This window comes from Odocoileus virginianus, chromosome 14, assembly GCF_023699985.2.
Source record: "Odocoileus virginianus isolate 20LAN1187 ecotype Illinois chromosome 14, Ovbor_1.2, whole genome shotgun sequence".
Taxonomy (NCBI): domain Eukaryota; kingdom Metazoa; phylum Chordata; class Mammalia; order Artiodactyla; family Cervidae; genus Odocoileus; species Odocoileus virginianus.
In genome coordinates this window covers 53,119,570-53,137,246 of record NC_069687.1, presented here as the reverse complement: position 1 = coordinate 53,137,246, position 17,677 = coordinate 53,119,570, and the positions used below count along the sequence as shown (strand labels likewise).

At 38.6% G+C, this 17,677-nt stretch overlaps 1 protein-coding gene across 7 annotated transcripts in view; it reads right to left on the bottom strand.

Moving 5' to 3' along the window:
- The window catches only part of RNF180 (ring finger protein 180), a 278,353-nt gene that overhangs the window by 59,776 nt on the left and 200,900 nt on the right, over positions 1–17,677 (bottom strand). For 6 of the 7 annotated variants that reach the window (XR_011491252.1, XM_070476741.1, XM_070476738.1 and 3 more), the window contains one exon: positions 9,034–9,159. The exons of the other annotated variant lie outside the window; for it this stretch is intronic. Coding sequence is in view for 5 of the 6 variants with exons in the window: in XM_070476741.1 (XP_070332842.1) it covers positions 9,034–9,159 (126 nt within the window). In the remaining variant the exon portion in view is untranslated. The remainder of the gene's footprint in view (positions 1–9,033; positions 9,160–17,677) is intronic. 7 annotated transcript variants of the gene reach the window in all.

Genomic DNA, 17,677 nt, shown 5'->3' with positions numbered 1-17,677 from the left:
AGTGGGCCTCAGGAAGCATTACTATGCACAAAGCTAGTGGAGGTGATAGAATTTCAGCTGAGCTATTTAAAATCCTAAAAGATGATGCTGTTTAAGTGCTGCAATTGATATGCCAGCCAATTGAAATCCATGGCTAATTCATGTCAATGTATGACAAAAACCACTACAATATTGTAAAGTAATTAGTCTCCAACTAATAAAAATAAATGAAAAAAAAACCACTAAAAAAAAAAACAAAAAACAGCAATGGCCACAGGACTGGAAAAGATGTTTTCATTTCAATCCTAAAGAAGGACAATGCCAAAGAATGTTCAAACTACCATACAATTGTGCTCATTTCACATACTGCAAGGTTATGCTCAAAATTCTTCAAGCTAGGCTTCGGCAGTACATGAACTGAAAACATTCAGATGTACCAGCTGGGCTTCAAAGAGGTAGAGGAGATCAAATTGCTATCATTCACTGGATCATGGAGAAAGCAAGGAAGTTCCAGAAAAAAAAATCTACTTCTGCTTCACTGACTGTACTAAAGCCTTTGTGTGGATCAGAACTGGAAAATTCTTAAAGAAATGGGAGTACGAGAACACCTGGTCAGTCTCCTGAGAAACCTATATGCGGGTCAAGAAGGAATAGTTAGAACCCGATATGGAACAGACTGGTTCAAAATTAGGAAAAGAATATGACAAGACTGCATATTGTCAGCCTTATTTAACTTATATGCAGAGTACATCATGTGAGCAGGCTGGATGAATCACAAGGTAGAATCAAGATTGCTTGAGAAATATCAATAACCTCAGATATGCAGATGACATGATCCTAATGGCAGAAAGCAAAGAGGAACTAAAGAGCCCTTGATGAAGGTGAAAGAGGTCAGTGAAAAAGATGGCTTGAAGCACAACATTAAAAAGCTAACACCATGGCATCCAGTACCATCACTTTACGGTAAATAGATGGGGGAAAAGTGGAAGCAGTGATAGATTTTATTTTAGTGGGCTCGAAAACCACTGTGGATGGTGACTGTAGCCATGAAATTAAAAGATGCTTGTTCCTTGGAAGGGAAGCTATGTATGACTAACCTAGAGAGCATATTAAAAAGTAGAGACACCACGTTGCTGACAAAGATCTGTATGGTCAAAGTTAATGGGTTTTCCAGTAGTCAGGTAGGGATGTGAGAGTTGGGTCACAAAGAAGGCTGAGCAGTAAAGAATTGATGCTTTTGAACTTTGGTATTGGAGAAAGTTCTTGAGAGTCCCTTGGACTGCAAGGAGATCAAACCAGTCAATTCTAAAGGAAATCAACTGTGAAGCTCCAATACTTTGGGCACCTGATGCAAAGAGCTGACTAACTGGAAAAGACCTGATGCTGGGGAAGACTGAAGGCAAACGAGAAGGAGGTAGCAGGGGTTGAGATGGTTAGATAGCACAACTGACTCAATGGACATGAATTTGAGCATATTCTGGGAGATAATGTAGGACAGAGGAGCTTCATGTGCTATAGTCCATGGGCTTCAAAGAGCTGGACATGACTTTAGTGACTGAACAACCAAACATATTCACATAACAGGCTACAGTATAGGAGTAAGAATAAATGAATGTGGCTACACTCAGTGAAACATAATGCTGAGTGACAAAGCAAATACAGAATAAATACATTGTTATCCCTGCAAAAGTTCAAAGACAAGCAAAATTAAGTAACATTCATTATATGTATGTATACTTAAATGTATAAAGAAATGATTAATAGAAAATTCACAGCAAGAAGGAAGCAAACAAAAAGTACAGAAGGAGAGAAGGTGCTTCAGTAATACTGGTAATTGAGTCTGGTTTGTATTTAAAATCCTATGTGTGGTTTTTCAGGCTTGACTGTAGGCAATTATAGAGGCCTCACTCAGTCAGTAAAGAATCTGCCTGCAATGCGGGAGACCTGAGTTTGCTCCCTGGGTTGAGAAGATCCCCTGGAGGAGGGCATGGCAACCCACTCCAGGATTCTTGCCTGGAGAATCCCCATGGACAGAAGAGCCTGGCGGGCTGCAGTCCACGGGGCAGCAAGAACACTAAATGACTCATCCCACTAAGCACATGGTGGGTGCCTTTGCCCCACCAGACTTGGCGTACAGCCAGTGCACTACAATCTCTCTTGAAGGAGCTGCAATCAGGGTCTCAGGACTCCTGCCTGTGATGCTCTTTCACATATTTACATTCCTAGTGTCAGCACCTGCATTTCTCTGTCCTTTACCTGAGGTCTTGTGTAGACGGCTTCTTCTGGACCACTGCTGAGACCTCTTAAAGGGTCATCAGGGGAAAATCTTAAAAATACTTTTCACTACAGTACTTTTTAACTTCTAGCCTTCCCCTTTGTCTTCCCTTCCTTCCCAAACCACACCCCTTCCCCCGACGCCACCAAAAAAAGCCCAACACATACATATACATTCCTTGGGGTCCATAAAATTGCCAAGGTCTTTTGGTCAGGGCCTCCTCGACAATGAAATCACCCCACATTTGTCCTGGTCTACCTGAACTGAACCTGGAACAGTGCACTGTTCCATGGGGGAAAATAGAATAGTAGACAGGAGCATTGGCGTTCCTTTGATTACAGACTCTTATTTACAAGACTGCACTGATTACAGGCTTAACTTTCAGTTTTGGCTAAGCCTAACAGCTCAGCTTTTGCTTAGCACAGCTGAGCTTTCGATAGTAATATATTTCTTAAATTAGTTCAGTTCAGTTGCTCTGTTGTGTCTGACTCTTTGTGACCCCATGAACCACAGCACGCCAGGCCTCTGTCCATCACCAACTCCCAGAGTCCACTCAAACCCATGTCCATTGAGTTGGTGATGCCATCCAACCACCTCATCCTCTGTCATCCTCTTCTCCTCCTGCCCTCAATCTTTCCCAGCATCAGGGTCTTTTCAAATGAGTCAGTTAGTTCTTCGCATCAGATGGTCAAAGTATTAAGAGTTTCAGCTTCAACACCAGTCCTTCCAATGAACACCTAGGACTGATCTCCTTTAGGATGGACTGGTTGGATCTCCTTGCAGTCCAAGGGACTCTCAAGAGTCTTCTCCAACACCACAATTCAAAAGCATCAATTCTTCTGCGCTCAGCTTTCTTTACAGTCCAACTCTCACATCCATACATGGCCACTGGAAAAACCATAGCCTTGACTAGATGGACTCTTTGTTGGTAAAGTAATGTCTTTGCTTTTTAGTATGCTATCTAGGTTGGTCATAACTTTCCTTCCAAGGAGTAAGCGTCTTTTAATTTCATGGCTGCAGTTACCATCTGCAGTGATTCTGGAGCCCAGAAAAATAAAGTCAGTCACTGTTTCTACTGTTTCCCCATCTATTTCCCATGAAGTGATGGGACCAGATGCCATGATCTTAGTTTTATGAATGTTGAGCTTTAAGCCAACTTTTTCACTCTCCTCTTTCACTTTCATCAAGAAGCCCTTTAGTTCTTCTTCAATTTCTGCCATAAGGGTGGTGTTATCTGCATATCTGAAGTTATTGATATTTCTCCCAGGAATCTTGATTCCAGCTTGTGCTTCATCCAGCCCAGCATTTCTCATGATGTACTCTGCATATAAGTTAAATAAGTAGGGTGACAATACACAGCCTTGATGTACTCCTTTTCCTATTTGGAACCAGTGTGTTGTTCCATGTCCAGTTCTAACTGTTGCTTCCTGACTTGCATATAGGTTTCTCAAGAGGCAGGTCAGGTGTTCTGGTATTCCCATCTCTTTCAGAATTTTCCACAGTTTATTGTGATCCACACAGTCAAAGGCTTTGGCATAGTCAATAAAGCAGAAATAGAATGGGAAAGACTAGAGATCTCTTCAAGAAAATTAGAGATACCAAGGGAACATTTTATGCAAAGATGGGCTCAATAAAGGACAGAAATGATAGAGACTTAACAGAAGCAGAAGATATTAAGAAGAGGTGGCAAGAATACACAGAAGAACTGTACAAAAAAGATCTTCATGACCCAGATAATCACAATGGTGTGATCACTCACCTAGAGCCAAGCATCCTGGAATGTGAAGTCAAGTGGGTCTTAGAAAACATCACTACGAACAAAGTTAGTGGAGGGGATGGAATTCCAGTTGAGCTATTTCAAATCCTGAAAGATGATGCTGTGAAAGTGCTGCACTCAATATGCCAGAAAATTTGGAAAACTCAGCAGTGGCCACAGGACTGGAAAAGGTCAGTTTTTATTCCAATCCCAAAAGAAAGGCAATGCCAAACTACCGCACAATTGCACACACCTCACACGCTAGTAAAGTTATGCTTAAAATTCTCCAAGTTAGGTTGAGTAATAAAGTTACTTTGAACCTCCTCCATAAAAAGTTCTAAAAACTTGAGTTCTGTGGAACTTCTATGAGGAGAAATAACATGAAATCACAAAGAAGCAAATATTTAATTTATAGCTTTAGCACCCCAGAATATAAAAAGACAAAGGAAATTAAGGGGTTATCAGAATGATGATTCATTTTTTAAAAAAATCTGCATATAGGGTAGAAGGTAGGATTCAAAGGAATCTTTTAAAGCACACAATCTGTACATTAAATTTTCTCTTCTTTCACATGAAATCCTGTGAATAACACTGACTTTCTCATATTTAATTTTATATCATATTTTGGGCTAAACATAATACAATTTAGGGAATGAAAGCTGCTCAGTAATGTCTGTCTTTTTGTGACCTTATGGACTATACAGTCCATGGAATTCTCGAGGCCAGAATACTGGAGTGGGTAGGCTTTCCCTTCTCCAGGGGATCTTCTCAATCTAGGGATCGAACACAGGTCTCCTGCATTGCAGGTGGATTCTTTACCAGCTGAGCCACAAGGGAAGCCCAAGAATACTGGAGTGGGTAGCCTATCCCTTCTCCAGGGCATCTTCCTGACCCAGGAATCAAACTGGGGTCTCCTGCATTGCAGGCGGATTCTTTACCAACTAAGCTATATATTAAACATTCTTCAAGAGATGGATATACCAGACCACCTCATCTGTCTCCTGAGAAACCTGCATGCAGGTCAAGAAGCAACAGTTAGAATCAGACATGGAAAATTAGGAAAGGAGTATATCAAGGCTGTATATTGTCACCCTGCTTATTTAACTTTATGAAGACTACACCATGTGAAATACCAGGTTGGATGAATCACAAGCTGGACTCTAGACTGCCAGGAGAAATATCAATAGCCTCACATATGCATATGATACCACTTTAATGGCAGAAAGTGAAGAGTAACTAAAGAGTCTCTTGATGAGGTTGAAAGAAGAGAGTGAAAAAGCTGGCTTAAAACTCATTATTCAAAAAAAGAAGATCACAGCATCTGGACCCATCACTTCATGGCAAACAGATGGGGAAAACAATGGAAATAGTGACAGACTTTATTTTCCTGGGCTCCAAAATTACTGTAGCCAGTGACTGCAGCCATGAAATGAAAAGCTGCTTGCTCCTTGGAAGAAAAGCTCTGACAAACCTAGAGCTAGTGTATTAAAAAAGCAGAGACATCACTTTGCCAATAAGGGTCCATACAGTCAAAGCTATGTTTTTTTCAGTAGTCATGTACGGATATGAGAGTTGGACCAAAAAGAAAGCTGAGCACTGAAGAATTGATGCTTTGGAACTATGGTGCTAGAGAAGACTCTTGAGAGTCCCTTGGACAGCGAGGAGATCAAACCTGTCAATCCTAAAGGAAATCAACCCGGAACATTCATTGGAAGGACTGATGCTGAAGCTCTAATACTTTGGCGACCTGATACAAAGCGCCAACTCAATGGAAAAGACTCTGATGTTGAGAAAGATTGAGGGCAAGAGGAGAAGGGAGAAACAGAGGATGAGATGGTTGGACGGCATGACTGACTCAATGGACATGAGATTGAGCAAATGCCGGGGGACAGTGAAGAACAGGGAAGCCTACCGCATTGCAGTCTATGTAGTTGCAAAAAGTTGGACACTACTTAGTGACTGAACAACAACAGACGGTGGGCTTCTTCAGTTATTTATGACTTTGCAAAATAGTGTTATAATGAGAAGACTATTTTATAGTTCTTATAAATAGGAGTACTATTTATTAATAATATTCTATAGTAAATAGTATGTTTTATAGTGCTGATAAAATGTCTTTAAAGTAAGTTTCTTCATTAAAACTACTATATACAGTTATGTTTGTCCATAAACTACTTTCTTCAAACCTTGAGGATTTTGTAATTCAATTTATCTTCTGCCTCAATCATATAGGCTCTGTTTTTACCTCCTTTTGTTTGACATCATTGCTGTATTGATATTATTAGTCTTCTTATATGGGAGGCCCTCTTATTCCCTGAAGATCAGAGCTCCCCACATCTGAGCTTCTCCAAACAGACCCCTCATCTGTACTAAAACTGTACAGTTGTCCATGCTCTGATAGACCATGGTTTTATAAAAGACAAAAACATTGTATGATCATTACATATAACAAATTCTCAAAGGTGAAAAAGGTATGAGAGATTGCCTTGCCCTAATTTGATAATTCCTTTTATCTATATAGTACAGTTACCATTTAGAATGTACTTTCACATCAGCTCATTTGATCCTTACAACTACATTAATTAGGTTATATAATTATTACCATCTTACAAGTCAGAAACAGAAACAAAAGTAGGTGTTTCTATGACGTCCCTGAGGTCATGCATTTAGTTAGATGTGAACCCAGAAACTGATATTCCTTGTCTGTTATACATGGATGAGACACTCTACATTAAAGTACTGACACTTTCTACTTGTCCTAAACTTGGGGGACAACTGTAAAATATTAAAATAAAATAGTATGAAAGTGAAACACTTTCAAACTCATTCTATGAGGCTACCGTCCCCCTGATACCAAAACCAGACAAAAATACCACAAAAAAAGAAAATTACAGGTCAATATCACTGAAGAACATAGATGCAAAAATCCTTAGCAAAATGCCAGCAAACTGACTCCAATAATACATTAAGATCCAAAGCAATCCTGAGAAAGAAAAATGGAACTAGAGAATCAGACTTCCTGAATTTAGCACATACTACAAAGCTACAGTAGTAAAACAGTAAGGTACTTGCACAAAAATAGAAATATAGATCAATAAAAGGGGATAGAAAGTCCAGAAATAAATCCATCCACCTATGGTCAGTTAGTCTATAACAATGGGAGCAAGAATATACAATGGAGAAAAGACAGTCTCTTGATTAAGAGAAAATGCTGGGAAAATTGGATAGCTACATGTAAAAGAATGAAATTAGAACATCCTCTAACATCATATACAAAAATAAACTCAACATGCATTAAAGACCTAAGCATAAGACCAAATACTATAGAAGTCCTAGAGGAAAACATAGGCAGAATACTCTTTGACATAAATCACAGCAGTAGTTTTTTTTTTTTTGGGGGGGGGACCTGTTACCTAGAGCAATGGAAATAAAAGCAAAAATTTAAAAATGGGTCGAAATTAAGCACAAAAGTTTTGCACAGCAAAAAGACCATAAACAAAACAAAAAGGCAATCTATAGAATGGGAGAAAATATTTAAAATATAAAAATGACAAATCTGACAAGGGATTAACTTCCAAAATATAAAAACAGCCCAGTATTAGGGGAAAAGACCACAAAATATGCAGAAAAGATCTAAATAGGTATTTCTACACAAAACATAAAGATGGCCAATAGGCACATAAAAAATGTTCAACATGGCTAATTGCTAGAGAAATGCCAATCAAAACTATAGTGAAGCATCATCTCACATCAAAAAGTCTACAAATAATAAATGCTGGAGAGGGTTCAGAAAAAAAAGGAACCATCCTACAATGTTGTTGGGAATGTAAATTGGTATAGCCACTATACAGAACAATATGGAGGTTCCTTAAAAAAGTAAACATAGAGTTACCATATGATCCTGTAATCCCATTCTTGGGCATATATTCAGAGCAAATTCTAATTAAAAAAGATACACACACACCCCCCTATGTTCATAGCAGTACTATTTACAATAGCCAAGACATGGAAACAACCTAAATGTTCATTGACAGATTAATGAATAAAGATGTGATGTGTGTAGGCATGTATGTATATTACATGTGCATGCATGTATGTATATTATATGTGCTGTGTGTGTTTCAGTGTGTAATATCACTCAACCATAAAAAAGAATGACATAATGCCATCTGTGGCAACATGGATGGACCTAGAGATTATCATAATAAGTGAAGTAAGCCAAAGACAAATATCATATGTCAAATATATCATATTCCACTTATTTGTGGAATCTCAAAAAAAGTAACAAATGAACTTATTTATAAAACAGAAATAGACCCACATAGAAACCAAGCTTATGGTTCCCCAAAGGGGAAAGGTGGGGGAAGGGATAAATTAAGAGTTTGGGATTAACATATACACACGACTACATATAAAATAGATAACCAACAAGGACCTACTGTATAGTACAGGGAACTATATTCAATATCTTATAATAAGCTGTAAGGGAAAAGAATCTGAAAAATGACATATACATACATATATGTGTGTATGTGTGTGGGTATATATTGAATTGCTGTTGCTGTACACCAGAAACTAACATGACATTGTAAATCAGCAATACAAGTAAAAAATAATAAAAATAAAAATGAGATTATAACCTATAAAACAAACTTAGATTATGATGAGTTATTAAAAATGTTTATAAAGAATACTAGTGCTTCTGTTAAATCTGTTATTTTTGAAATGAAGTTCATTGTCTACATATTAAACATTATTGATGGCAAGGCAAGGTAAATTTGATCATGAGTTTCTGTCAGATTTTGCTCTTAAGGTATAGTCTCCAAGTTTTTCATACATACATCTGTAGCTTTCAGCAAAAAGACACTAGCAAATCCTTGCTGAAAACTGACCAGTGCAGAAATATTTTTCTACTAACATATCTAAGGCAGAAAGAAAATGGCTTTAAAAAACAATGCTAGACTATGTTACCAGACTTTTTCTCTTTCCTTCTCTCTCTCATTTTTTACATTAGTTTCCTTACCTCCAAAAAGGTGGAATGCTTTTCTGCAGTTTGGTAGGGGCCACTTTGCAGAGCTGGATTTCTGAAAGCTTTGTTTTCTTTTCAAATATTCTTTAGTAAAGAATGTTTTTGTGGCATTGTTCAGTTCTAGAGCAAAGCAAACGAAAATATTATTTTTAAACATTAATGTGAGTAAAATGGCAAGAACCCAAAAAATTGTTGTTGCAGTAGTCTGATAATAAATTCAGATTTCTTTGAAGACAGTGAAGATAAAAGTGGAGTCAACTTTGTTTTTAACCCAAGCAAACAAAATTTCTCTGAATTTGATGCAACTTTGATATGCCTACACATAGAACATACACCTACTGAGCAGCTCCTATGTCAGATAAAACACCAGAAATGAAAGAAACAGTGATGACTGAGATACAGTCCTTGCCCTAAAGAAGACTGAAGTCTAAAAGATGGTAATAAACAGATACACCATAAAGGGGGGGAAATGTATTATGGGTGCAGCAACAGAATAACTAGAGTGCAATCATGGCTCAGGAGTGATAATGAAAAGGAAAAATCACCAGAAGCTTTTACTTTATAGTCTTATTTCATTCCATATGTGATGGACTGACTGCGTAGAGCCTAACACTGCTGATATGAAGAAGTCAAAAAAATGTAGAAATAAATTCTCAACCCTTCAGAAACTTGTTCATGAGTTAAAGAGAAAAGGAAAATATTCATTTGAAGTAAACAAATACCAATCAAGAAACAAATATGAAGATAGTTTAAAAAAGAGTCTCTAGAACATGAGCCAAGGAAAGCAAGGCATAATCTGAATTGAACTATTTGATGGAGAAGTTCTTCCCAGGGAGGCCAGTGTAGAGCTAGTTACTAGCTGAGAAGTAAACAAGTCTTTCCATCAATGGTGCCCTCTTACTTTCATCCCACAATTATTCCTGTACTATCTTCTCAGCTTCCATCCTTTCAAAGGCTTTGAGCTTCTTCTCTAACCAGTTACATCAAATTTTCTCTATTTTTCCTAACTACTCTCTTGGATTTATTCTTATCTAAGCAATTGACAGGGAAAACATTCTGGAAGTTTACATTTAACAACAAAAGAAACAATGTAAAAAACAGGCCAATTCAAATAAAGAAGGGTCCCTATAGTCAAGGCTATGGTTTTTCCAGTGGTCATATATGGATGTGAGAGTTGGACTGTGAAGAAAGCTGAGTGCCGAAGAATTGATGCTTTTGAACTGTGGTGTTGGAGAAGACTCTTGAGAGTCCCTTGGACTGCAAGGAAGTCCAAGCAGTCAATCCTAAAGGAGATCAGTCCTGGGTGTTCATTGGAAGGACTGATGCTGAAGCTGAAACTCCAATATTTTGGCCACCTCATGCGAAGGGCTGACTCATTGGAAAAGACCCTGATGCTGGGAGGGATTGGGGACAGGAGGAGAAGGGGATGACAGAGGATGAGATGACTGGATGGCATCATTGACTCGATGGAGATGAGTTTAGGTAAACTCCGGGAGTTGGTGATGGACAGGGAGGCCTTGCGTGCTGCAATTCATGGGGTCACAAAGAGTCGGACATGACTGAGCAACTGAACTGAACTGAATAAACCTGCAACTCTCTTTAACTCCCTTCCCCAGTCTACACCCAAGGGCCAGTAATTCAAGCATACAAGATAGAGAACAAGTATTTTCATAGTCTATGTACTCATTGTGTATGTTGGAGGTTGTTATGGCCAGTGAATGTTTTAACTTTCACGTGTATAATAGTTAAGTCATTTCAGATCGGATATTCTCAGTGTTTTCTGCAGCAGTGCACGCTTGTTTTATCAAAGTCCACTTTGCCCACTGCCTGTGAACAGCCCCTTGGTAAAGGTGGTCATGGCATTACTACTTGGTTAAAATGACTCATCAGTGTCATTCATAGTGATGAAGAGAATGGAAGAAGTTATCCAATGACTTATAACACATTCACTTACATAACAATTGTCTTCTTGTAGGGCTTATCCTTAAGCAGTGATAACTATAAATCAAGGTATTTTCTGAGAAATTAAAAATCCTATGAAATAAGCAGGACTGTGTTAACAACTAACTGTTGGACTCACAACTTCCTAAATGCCTTTAAAAGTAAGACCAGGGTGGTGGGTAAATTATTTCTTGTGGGAGATAATATAAACCAAGGAGAAGAGTTTGCAACCCCTAAATTCTTATTCCCCTCCTTTCTTTTCCTCCTCTCCCTCCACCTTTCTTTTCCTCCTCTCCCTCCCTCTCCTCCCTGGAGAGCTTGTACCCTTGTTCTAAAATGCTGATGCAATAACCAGAGGATGTCACTGCACTGGCCTCTCTTAAAATGAAAACTTACTTGGAAGTGTAATTGCATTCAGTAAACCAGGTCAAAGAGACATTCTTGTAAGAGTCATCCAGAAGTGCAGTTTTGAGAGCTGGTCATATATCAAACTTGTCTTAGAGCATAGATGAGAGAGATAAAAGTAATAATGGTAACTGATTTTTTTTTTTATTTTCTAGCTTCAAGAACTTATTACATGATACACTTCTAACCTATATAACAAACCCAAATGGAAACCAAAGAAGGAAAGGTTTCAAAAATTATTTATAATACCTAAGAAAATTATGATCAGAGGAATTACTTTATTAAATGTACAAAATGAGATGGGAGATGTACCTACAATGTTCTGTTGAACATAAATACATGTGTCCATAACATAGTCTTATGAAATGTTGGAAGATTCTATTTATTACACTTGATCTGAAAGACCTTTGGAGAAGAGTAGATCCAAAAGCCCTTGTCCCTCCATCTGCTGGGCCAAATAAGAACTGGGTTCTAGTGCTTCCTAACTGTGGCACCTTTCATAAGCACCTTTCAAAGAACTTCTCTTTGTACTGCTTTCTGCCCCATCTCTGGCAAACACTTATTCTGCAATAGCTATGTGCCTGGCACTTTGCTGGTCTAGCTAGAAATACAGAAATTAATTAAATCTAATTCCTGTCTGTTGGGCAATGTACTAGATCAGTGATTCCAAAATACCCATCTGGAGCCTGGCTATGCATCAGAGTTGCTGAGGGGATTTGTTAAAAAGACAATTTCTAGGACCTTGCCCCAGATATTACTGAAGCAGAATTGCTGTGGATGTGACCTAGCAGTCTGTACTTTCTATAGGCTCCTTGGATAATTTTAATGCACAGTCAACCACTAGATGAAATGACCTTAAATCCTTTTCTATTCTGAAAGTACCTGAATTTATTTAAATAAGTTAAACCGTATCTCTTATAGTTTATCTGCTATAAACTGTACAAACCTTACCCAAGGATGTTGTTCTTTCTACAGAACTACATTGTTTCATTATAGTGGTATTTGAACTTGGAACTGCAGGATTTTGCAACAGATAACTATTCAATACTAACTTTCTCAGAATTATTTAGAAGAAGCACTAAGAAAAATCTGAAGGCAGACCAAGATGAAGGGCTCAGAGTAAAAGGTGGCAAAAACTACCTTTCTCTCCTCCTTTGTAAACTGTACCTATTAGGGAGTAGAGGCTTCTTACTACAATATATTATAATGCATTATATTACATTATATTACAATATATTGTAATGAATCAATATTTCATATCATTCAATATGATGGAAAAGGACAAAACCCTGAATATCCTAGAAAGATTCTAAAGTCAATTCAAATGGTACATTTAAATGTGGTGGCAGTACCAGTGGAAAACAGCAGCATTTTTGAGTGACACTACCATTGAAATAGTAAGTAAGTGTTAAAAGTTCTAGTCTTCTTGGCTTGACTGAGTGCAAGAGTCAATTACCAAATACATAAAAACATAATTCACTTTATTACAGGGTGTATTACCATGAGTTTCACTGTATTGTACCATAAATAATAAAATAAGGACAACCACAAACAAAGCACAATTTTGAACTACAAGCAGTACCAACAGGGTGGTATAACTTTGATGTCTGCTTTATGCTTAAATTGGAGAAGGAAATGGCAACCCACTCCAGTATTCTTGCCTGGAGAATTCTATGGACAGAGGAACCTGGTGGGCTACAGTCAGTGGGGTCACAAAAAGTTGGATACAACGGAACAACTTTCACTTCACTTATGCTTAAAAATATGGGCAATTTTATATTTAAAAGCTAGTTATAATTAAGTTATATTGTAATTTATAATTATTAAGGAAATATTCATTAGTAATAGTTTTAAGCATTCTTTTAAGAGTCAAAACTGTGAAACATTCTTTTCTGCTCTACAAAAGACACTGTCAAGTGAATGAATAGTTGATTCACAGGCTGGGAGAAAACATTTGCAGAAGGCATATCTGATAAAGGACTGTTATCCAAAAATACCCAAAAAAGTCTTAAAACTAAATAGTAAGAAAACAAAAAACTCAATTTAAAAAAATGGGTCAAAGACCTTAACAGTCATCTCACCAAAGAAGATATGCAGACAGCAGATAAGCATATGAAAATATGCTATACATCATATGTCATGAGGGAAATGCAAATTAAAATATTAGTGAGACGCCACTACACACCTATTAGAATGGCCAAAGCCCAGAGCACAGATGACACAGTTGCTGGCAAGGATGTGGGCAGCAGGCACTCTAGTCACTGCTGGCAGCTGTGCAAAACGGTACAGCCACTCTGGAAGATGGTTTGGTGGCCTCTCAAAAACTAAAAATGCTCTTGCTACATAAAATTTAGCAGTCATGCTCCTTGGTATTTAGCCAAAGAAGCTGAAAACTTAGGTCCACATAAAGACCTGCAAATACATGTTTTTAGCAGCTTTATTCAGAATCTCCAAGTTGGAAGCAACAATCACGTCCTTCAGTAGGTGAGTAGATAAATGGGTACCATTAGACAATGGAATATTATTGAGTCCTAAAGTGGTCCATGGGCTATAGCCCACCAGACTCCTCTGTCTGTGGAATTTTCTAGGTAACAATACTGGAGTTGGTAGCCGTTCCCTTCTACAGGAGATCTTCCCAACCCAGGGAACAAACCTGGGTCTCTTGCATTGTAGGCAGGTTCTTTACCATCTGAGCCGCCAGGGAAGCCCCCCAAAAGAAATAAGCTATCAAACCACAAGAGGACATGGGAGCATATTAAATGTATATTAGTAAGTTAAAGAAGCCAATCTGAAAAGGCTACATACTGTATGATTCCAACTATATGACATTTTGGAAAAGGCAAAACTACGGAGACAGTGAAAAGATCTGGGGTTGCAAGTGAAGGATGAATAGGGATGAATGAATGAGGAGCACAGGATTTTTAGGGCAGTGAAAATATTCTCTTTGATACTCTAATGATGGATATGTGTCACTATACATTTGTCCAAATTCATGGAATGTACAACATCAAGAGTGAACCCTAATGTAAACTATGGACTTTAGATGATAATCATGTATCAATACAGGCTGACAGAATTTAACACATGTTCCACTATAGTATAGAGTATGGGTAATGGGGGATGTTTGTGAGGGGTAGGAGGTATATAAAAAAATCCTTCTATCTTCTACTTAATTTTGTTGTGAATATGAAACTGCTCTAAAAAATAAAGTCTATTAAAAAATATTTAGAAAACATTTTCTTCAAACAGTGCATAAAACTAACAGTGCTGAGAACAATGCTGCATCATAATATTAGAAGTTTTTAATGTGAAAATCTCATTTTTAAATAAAAATTTAAAATAATTTTTCAATAACATTTTGGATTTACAAAAGCAAATTGTGAAATAGGCATAGCACATGCATTAAATCATATTTAGTAAATAGGTAACTCTAAGTTATGAGGTAATGGCCCAGTGGTAAAGAGTCTGCCTGCCAATGCAAGAGATGTGGGTTTGATCCCTGCGTCTGGAAGATCCCCTGGAGAAGGAAATGGCATTCTTGCTTGAAAAGTTCCATGGTCTGAGGGGTCTGGCAGGTTAATTTAGGCCTTTGGGTCCTGTTAAGGAGGGACTATAATAAGATTATTATTATAAATGCAAAGAAGCTATGATAAACCTAAACAGCATATTAAAAAGCAGAGATATCATTTTGCTGACAAATATCCATATAGTTGAAGCTATGGTTTTCCAGTAGTCAAGTACAGATATGAGAGGTGGACCATAAAGAAGGCTGAGTGCAGAAGAACTAATGCTTTTGAACTGTGGTGTTGGAGAAAACCCTTGAGAGTCCCTTGGACTGCAAGGAGGTCAAACCAGTGATCATAAAGGAAATCAATCCTGAATATTCACTGGAAAGATTGATGCTGAAGCTGAAGCTCTAATACTTTGGCCACCTGATGCGAAGAGCCAGCTCACTGGAAAAGACCCTGATGCTGAGAAAGATTGGGGGCAAGAGGAGAAGGGGATGACAGAGGATGAGATGGTTGGATGGCCTCACTGACAATGGACATGAGCTTGAGCACACTCAGGGAGATAGTGAAGGACAGGGAAGCCTGGAGTGCTCATTCCATGGGGTTTCACAGAGTCAGACATGACTTAGTGACTGGACAACAATGACAAATTATAACTACAGGGCACAGTTATTTAGAACCACCCAGTGGTATTATGTTTTAAAAGGATAGGTATTAACAGGATAGGATATATCTGTCCAGCTATCTCATTTAGATTACTAAGGTCCTTGTTTCCCTACTTAAAATTACATCTCATTATTATGAAAGCTTGATATTTGACTTCACTTTACTCTGTATCAATGAAAGTCTATAAACTATCTTAAAATTGTCTTCAGAGTTTCAATGGCAATGCTTGATTTACACTTCTGCAAGAGGGAAAAAAAGTCTGACTTGCAAGGGACCCTAGCTCTCCTAGTGAAAGTCATTTTGTACCCATGTGAGCACCCAGAAATATTTGTCTATAAGGGGAACAATGCCAGTTAGAGAAAACTTGAGTTTGCTACTACAGCCTGCATTTAACAGAATCTGACTACTTGGACTCAAGAAATACCAACAAGGCTCAGAATCAACTTTTCAGACCTTGCAGGTCCTCACCCTAGGGAGGTTGCTCAGTCTCCTAGTAACTGAATGTCCTATGAGATTCGGGGTCAGAGGAACTCTGAGTGTTGGGAAAGAGAAGCCAGCCAGGAATATCTCATTCAGTACTGATGAATACTTATCTGTGTATCCTCTGAATATAAAATTTAACCTGATTTCATACCCTTTCATAGCAAATTGTTCAGAGTTAAAATTTAGATTAAGAAGCCCCATTCTCCAACTAAATATGTAGCCTTTTCTAAAACGAGCTTGAATGGCTGGAAGTTCATGGTTCATGTTCTGTTGAAGCCTGGCTTGGAGAATTTTGAGCATTTCTAGCATGTGAGATGAGTGCAATTGTGCAGTAGTTTGAGCATTCTTTGGGATTGGGATGAAAACTGACCTTTTCCAGTCCTGTGGCCACTGCTGAGTGTTTCAAATTTGCTGGCATATTGAGTGCACCACTTTCACAGCATCATCTTTTAGGATTTGAAATAGTTCAACTGGAATTCCATCCTTTCCACTAGCTTTGATCATAGTGATGCTTCTTAAGGCCCACTTGACTTCACATTCCAGGATGTCTGGCTCTAGGTGACTGATCACACCATCGTGATTATCTGGGTTGTGAAGATCTTTTTTGTACAGTTCTTCTGTGTATTCTTGACACCTCTTCTTAATATCTTCTGCTTCTGTTATGTCCATCCCATTTCTGTCCTTTATTGAGCCCATCTTTGCATGAAATGTTCCCTTGGTATCTCTAATTTTGGAGTGTTGGAGCTAGAGCGCCTGAGACCTAGTTGCAGTGGCGGGACTTCCTCTGACTTCATGGCAGACATCCTGTTTCCTTTTAACAACACTGAGCTTCCACAATGTGTGAGGATCAGTGGTAGACACTACAGTGATTGAAAACGACCTGCTGATCAAACCTGGGGCCTGGCAGTGAAAGCACTGAATCCTAATCCCTGAACCGCCAGGGAATTCCCCAAACCTGTAGAAGAAGTGTTACTCCAGGCTGAAGGAAAATGATCCAAGATGGAAAACTGGATTTGTACAAAGGAATGAAGGTTCCAGAGCAACAAGCTGTGGCTGTGTGGCACTGGACTGGCAAGCGGTGGCTGCCCAGAGCTGGAGTTGCTGAGAGGAGATACCCCACGTCCAAGGTCAGAGAAACCCCAGTAAGATAGTGGGTGCTGAGAGGGCATCAGAGGGCAGACACACTGAAACTATAATCACAGGAAACGAACCAATCTGATCACAGGACCACAGCCTTGTCTCACTCAATGAATCTATGAGCCATGTCGTGTAAGGCTGCCCAAGACTGACAGGTCATGGTGGAGAGTTCTGACAGAATGTGGTCCACTGGAGAAGGGAATGGCAAACCACTTCAGTATTCTTGCCTTGAGAACCCCATGAACAGTATAAAAAGGTAAAACTATAGGACACTGAAAGATGAACTCCCCAGGTCAGTAGGTGCTGCATATGCTACTGGAGATCAGTGGAGAAATAACTCCAGAATGAATGAAGAGATGGAGCCAAAGCAAAAACAACACCCAGTTGTGGATGTGACTGGTGATGGAAGCAAAATCTGATGCTATAAAGAGCAATATTTCACAGGAACCTGGAATGTTAGGTCCATGAATCAAGGCAAATTGGGAGTGGTCAAACAG